Source organism: Nicotiana tabacum, chromosome 7, assembly GCF_000715075.1.
Source record: "Nicotiana tabacum cultivar K326 chromosome 7, ASM71507v2, whole genome shotgun sequence".
Lineage (NCBI taxonomy): Eukaryota > Viridiplantae > Streptophyta > Magnoliopsida > Solanales > Solanaceae > Nicotiana > Nicotiana tabacum.
The window spans coordinates 3,771,310-3,777,637 of record NC_134086.1 but is presented as its reverse complement, the minus strand read 5'-3'; the positions used below and the strand labels follow the sequence as shown (position 1 = coordinate 3,777,637).

Here is a 6,328-nt window from a genome sequence, read left to right as displayed (position 1 = left end):
GTATTTTAATTTTTAATACACCACAATAAACATTGTATAAGAAGTAATCTCTGCGTAACTAATGCTTGCATTACTAACCCATGCATTATTAATCCCTGCATTACTAATACACCTTATTTAGCATTATTCTTATATACCCTACCAAACAACTCCTTAATGCTTTTTCATGTCAAAGGTGCAGAAAAGCGGAGGACAGAGCTTGTTTATTCTAACGTTGAGAGCTGAATCCTGATGTGACTTACTTGAAGTCTAAAGTTAGAAGGGGTATCTTGAAGTCTAAAGTTATCTAAGAGAAAAGAGTTAATGATACCATGGACAGAATGTTGGATGAGCTATGAAGTCGACACATCTTTGACATCCTGCCAACGTTGAATATTCATACTGCACCAATTGTTTCACAAGATCGTCATGGATATACATGCATAACTGAGGTTCCTTCGAATCTAGGTTGAGTCAATTGTTCTACATTATAACCTATTTGATTTTGAGAAGTGTAGTACTGTCCTTTTTTTGTATGTAGAAACTGGTTATCCTTTTCTAATAATTCCACACTCAAAATCATTTCGTGAATAGATTAAACAAACAAAAAACAGCTATTCTCCTCACATACACCCCCATAAAAAGAAATTACTTCAGATTAAGCAGAACTTAAAATTTTAGAAAACAGAATTTTTAAATATTCGTAAATAATGATCTTTTCTTCCAAGAGGCATATTTTTAAAATCAACTTGAACTTGGAGAGAGTCACATCCTGTGATATCTTCTACTTCTTTTTTAATGTTGAGAGCTGAATCCTCAACTGACTTCATGCAGCCCCTCAATCTGATCAACTTCAGTGTTTGGATATCCGCGAAGCTAGACGGGATCTCTTGAAGCTTCTCACAACGACGTATAACCAGTTTCTCAAGCACGGGAAAGGATGCCTCTGAGGAGCGCCATTCGGTCATATGAACACCCCTTAAGTTCAAATATTTGAGTGCTGGGAACTTGTAATCACCCACATCCCAACATCTGATATCTTTATCCTTGAAGAGTATTCGACGTAGTTTGAGTCTCTCAAGATTTCGCAGTCTTGCAATATTTGAAACAACTTTTTCTGTTAGGATAATGCTATGAATGGACAAATCCTTTAGATTTGAGGGGAAAACAAGACAGCTGCCCCTTCCGATTCCAAAGTCATGCGTCTCTGGCATGTCTGAGAAGCCCACTTCGAGAGATTGAAGTGGGAGTTCTTCAAGATTTGGCATATCAAATTCTGGTGGGGAGAAGTCAGGTAAAATCGGTTCAACAATGTGGAGCTTGAGTTGTTCAATATTTGGAAATCTCCACCAGAACTCCGGAGTCATATCAGCCAAATATATACAGCATTTCCCGAAAGACTTCAAGTTCGGTAACACAGTTTGTGAAGATTCTTCGAAAATTGCTCGATCATTCTCTTCCCATGCGAATTTAATTTCCTTGATATCCACATGCCTTAGCTTCTGCATTTTCCAAATAGCAGCAGGGGATATCCTACTGTTTAATGAAATAGGTTGCCACCCCACCCGCAAAGTTTGTAGATCGAGTAGGTGTGATACCCACGGGAAACAAAATTCTTGGGTATGAATTGCAAGATACCTCAAGTGAGTTACTGCTTGCATTGCCCTAGCCCAAAAACGTCCCTCCAAGTAGACATTCAACAAATCCAACACCCGAATAAGTCTAATGCAATCAAGTAAAAGGACATGATTTGTCAAACTCAGGTCCCATTTATAGAGTTTTGGATGAGCAATGAACTCAAGAGACCTACCATGACATTGAGCAAATGATCCTACTTCACTCAACTCCGCCAACATTGGAATTTTATCCAATGAATGTTCATGCTCCACCAACTGCTTGACCAGATCGTTATGAACATACATGCATAACCGAGGTTCCGTTGCACCTAAAGATTGGTCTGGATTATATGGGATTATGAGCTGCATAAACTTTTCTTTTGCAAGTTTTCTCCAGCAAAACTCACGCACTACATCATGAAGAGTGCAGTACTTTATCTCACCATTATCTCTCCTTTTAGAAACCATTACAAGGCTTTTGTTCGCTAGATCATTCAAGAAATTTTTAGATGCTTCCTCCAAGTTATCTGTATCCGAATTCTGTACAAAATTTTCAGCTATCCACAACTTAAGTAAAATAGAAACTGGAAAATTGTAGTCTTCTGGAAACAATCCCATGTAAAGAAGACAAGCCTTTAAGTGATCTTCCAGATGGTCGTAACTTGATTCTATTATCTTCATGCTTTGCTCTTCTAAAGCATGGGAACTTAATTCATTTGCGACCTTAAACCACAAAGAGGCTTGCCTTTTCTTTGAAATAATTCCAGCAATCAAGACAATCACAAGTGGTAATCCTTTACAGTTTTTGGCAACTCGCAATCCTGCTTCGAGTAACTCTTGTGGACAGATTTCTCCTTGAAAAACTTTCTTCTGGAGTAATTCCCAGCTCTCATCCACACTGAGAAATCGAAGAAAATATGGATCACTGTGGAGCTTAAGCTGCCTAACCACTTGTTCATCTCGAGTTGTTACCACTACTCTGCTTCCATCTTCACCATGTGGGAAAGATAATCGCAACTCTTCCCATGCCTTAACTTCCCATATATCGTCTAACACGATGAGGTATCTCTTGCGCATTAGACTCTTTCGCAACTCGTGAGGTATGTCTTCATCTCTTATACCATTCATACTGCCTACAACTTGTTTAAGAATCTCAGAGAACACCTTCGTCGAGCTATATTCTTTTGAAATAGAGCACCATGCTCTAACGTCAAAGTGTCTATTATCAATAAAATGATTAAACACCTTTCTAGCCAAAGTGGTTTTGCCGAGTCCTGGCATTCCAACAATCGAGATAATGTCTAGTTCCTTTGTTCCTCCAGTCAATTGTTGAATTATGCTTTTTGTATCATCCTCAAAACCAACTACTTCCTCTTCCATTGATGGAAGACTATGTTTGGTAGAAGCAGTTGCATCAGCAAGAGATCTTTCACCACCCTGAATGCTCTCCATGTCAATTAGCTTTGTCTCTCTTCGGCTGCTAGAAATAAATATTATTATGTTAGAATTGATTGCTCGATTGGCAAAGAGTTGTCGCGTAATGTTCAAATTAAATCTTATGAAGTACCTTTTCTTCTTGATTCCCATGTTGTCCCTGTACAGAAACTTATTCTTTCCCCCTTCCCTGTTGTTGAAAGACATTCTATTCTTCACGTCAAATTAAAATAAGACCAATTGGATAAGAGGTAATTCTTCGTTTGGAAAGTCCCGCTATATGAATGTGAACTATGGAGGATGATGAGTTTGAAGTAGAAGCCGAGTGAAATCTGGAGCAAAGTATCAGGTTCAGATGACTTCAAACTGGATTGAGCGGGATGCCAACCTAACCTCCAAAAACAATTTGAAAATGGTTTCAAATTAACGAGGTGTTTTCACATATACATAACATATGGTCTGATGGCATATTACAAGTATCCTTTTGTTATATGACCTTTATTCATGAAGATTAATAAAATATAATACAGGAAATCATAACAAAACATATGAGATCTTTGTTAGGCCATTCTCTTTTATTCAAATTGTATGTGATAGCCAAAAAAGTGTATAAAATTTGTATAATTTTTTGATATAACATACATAACGTATATTTATACAAACAAATTTTATACATTTTTTTGACTATTATTTTTACCGCGGCTATACAGAGTCATTTTTCCAATTTCTTTTCATTTTTATGCCTAAAGTACTATTGTTTAAGGTCTCATTAGCCGCTATAACTTATAGTTTTGTTCATGGTCCAGTTTGGACCGGTTTTTTCCCAAAAAGAAACCAAACCAACTAAGTCGGTTTTTCAAATATTAGAACCAAACCAAACCAATTAAGTCGAATTTTTCTCGATTCGGTTTTTCGGTTTTTTCGGTTATTTGTCGGTTTTTTTCTTAAATATAAGACATAAACTACCAAACACATATTTCGGCGACCACATTTTTAACGTAACACTATCAAATCAATTGCCCTTTGAAAAATCTATTATTTACCAAAATATATTGATGATAATTGAATCAAATATTGATGAATAATTTAAGGACTCAATTAAAAATATATTATTTTTAACATGAAATAGATTCTTACACTTAACAAAAGAAAACTACCAATCAAACTAGAATGTAAAGTTAAAAGAACTGTACTAAAAGTGCAAACGATTAACATTTACTATAAAATTTTTGAAACTTTGTATAAAAGTACACATATATATAGGTGTAATTTTAAATTTAAAATAGTTACTCTTATATTCGGTTTGGTTTGGTTCGGTTTTTTTTTTTTTTATTAAAACCAAAACCAAACCAAATTTGATCGGTTATTAAATTTCAAAACCAAAACCAAACCAAACCAAAAAGTGTCGGTTTTTTAGGTCGGTTTGGTTTGGTTTTCGGTTTGGTTCGATTTTTCGGATTTTTATGAACACCCCTAACTATAAGGATAATTAAATAAAAGGCTACTAAATTAGTTCTTTTTTTTTTTATGGATGATTACCTGTAATTACATTGTAGATAGCATGATAGTGTAAAATTTTCTTTTATTCTAGTAGTATATAGAAGTTACATGAATATCTTTAAAATTTAGCTACCTGTACTATCTGGTTTTATTTCTTGTGAAAAAAACCCAAAAGTAATCTTGGTAGATCTCGTTGATACCAACATATACCAATCATTGTTCATTATTTTGGGGTTTTAACGAATTTCATGCCAGAAACTAGTTATATTTGGTAGTCAAAAAAAGTGTATAAAATTTGTATAATTTTTTTATATAACATACATAATGTATATTTATATAAATAAATTTTATATATTTTTTCGACTATTATTTTTATAACGGCTATATATACAGTGTCATTTTTTCAACTTCTTTTCATTTTTATGCCTATAGTACTACTGTTTAAGGCCTCATTAGCCACTATAAGGATAAAATTCAAGTTACCAGATCGGGTGGGGGTTTCTTGGAAAGAAAATCATTAGCAAAGCATAAACATCAGACTAACGAGATTTTAAAAAGAATAAAAATCATTACAATAAATTTAAAAAGAAAAAAAAACAGGCTCAAGAAATAGGTCAGACTTTTTTTCAAATAACCACAGAAAATCTCACCTTGCACTAAGAAAAGCCGCTGCAGAAAAGATTAATTGTTCTGAATTTATGGTTTTGGAGTAGAGGAGTTAGGAATAGGAAAGAAGATGGTGTAAATGAGAAAATGAAGTAAAGGAGTGATGATTCATAGTTGTGGTTGGGATTATTAAATTTAACAAATAAACAATAAAACAATTATGTTTATATTAATCAATCCTAGCCTAACCCCCCAATCAGGAAGGTGGCTAAAAAAAATAAAAAATAAAATCCTGCACGTTGAACAAGAATTTCAAACTTATGTTCAGACCTAACTTGTACCTCCGATGTGAGTTCCTATTAATATTTGTTATTTTCTCTAATATATTTTCTCGACAAGTTTTGATAATTTTTTTTTTAATTCTATAAATCATCTCATCTATATTATATTAAAAGTATTATATACGACCAAAAATAATTAAATCTGCGATGACAGCTTTGGTTGATGAAAATTTATATGTACAAAAAGTCAGAAGAGTCGCAATCACATGTCTCTTTAGGAAATTCTTAAACTTTTCAAAATAATATAAGTACTATTAATACAGAATTTGTTAGGAATGTTTACTTATTTTTTTAAGTTTATCGGGTCAACCTAATAAGTATGTTTTGTGTGGACCCGCCCTGCGTACAAGACAATATGGTTTTTTCGATGAAAATATCATGACTTTTAAATTGAGGGTGTATTTGGTAGGAAAGAAAATGTTTTACATTGAAAATGAATGGTTTTATAATTTATTTTTCCTTGTTTGGTTCGTGAGTGAAAAACTTTTTCAAGAAAATATTTTCTAGTGTTTGGTTAGAGAAAGTAGAAAATATTTTTTTTATGTTACTCTCCTCACTCCTCATTCCCCCAAGTCTCCATGGGGTGGGGTGGGATGGGGGTTGGGATTGGGATTGGGTGGGTGTGGGGTGTGGCGGTGGGATGGTAGGGGTTGGGGTAGGGTGGGGAAGGTTGATAAGTGTTTTGGAAAATGTTTTCCCTCTGCTTGATAAGAAAAACATTTTTTCCAATTGAAGGAAGATGAGTTCATAAGTAAAATATTTTCCAAAACATTTAAGTCAAACAAACATAAAAAAATTGAAAAATATTTTTCGAAAAATATTTTTCTTCGTACCAAACACAACACAGTGTTA

The 6,328-nt window shown here is 33.9% G+C and overlaps 1 protein-coding gene across 2 annotated transcripts; it reads right to left on the bottom strand.

Moving 5' to 3' along the window:
* Nucleotides 1-617: 617 nt before the first annotated feature.
* LOC107823733 (late blight resistance protein R1-A-like) lies at nt 618-5,337 on the bottom strand. 2 transcript variants are annotated; one of them, XM_075256895.1, is made up of 3 exons: nt 5,180-5,337; nt 3,163-3,417; nt 618-3,075 (listed from the first exon to the last, which is right to left on the bottom strand). In XM_075256895.1, exons 2-3 carry the CDS (start codon nt 3,234-3,236, stop codon nt 657-659), a joined length of 2,493 nt encoding a protein of 830 aa, XP_075112996.1. In that variant the 5' UTR covers nt 3,237-3,417; nt 5,180-5,337; the 3' UTR covers nt 618-656. The 2 variants fall into 2 exon arrangements, with proteins under 2 accessions (XP_075112996.1, XP_075112997.1); XM_075256896.1 differs by having other exon boundaries at nt 618-3,072.
* Nucleotides 5,338-6,328: the final 991 nt, after the last annotated feature.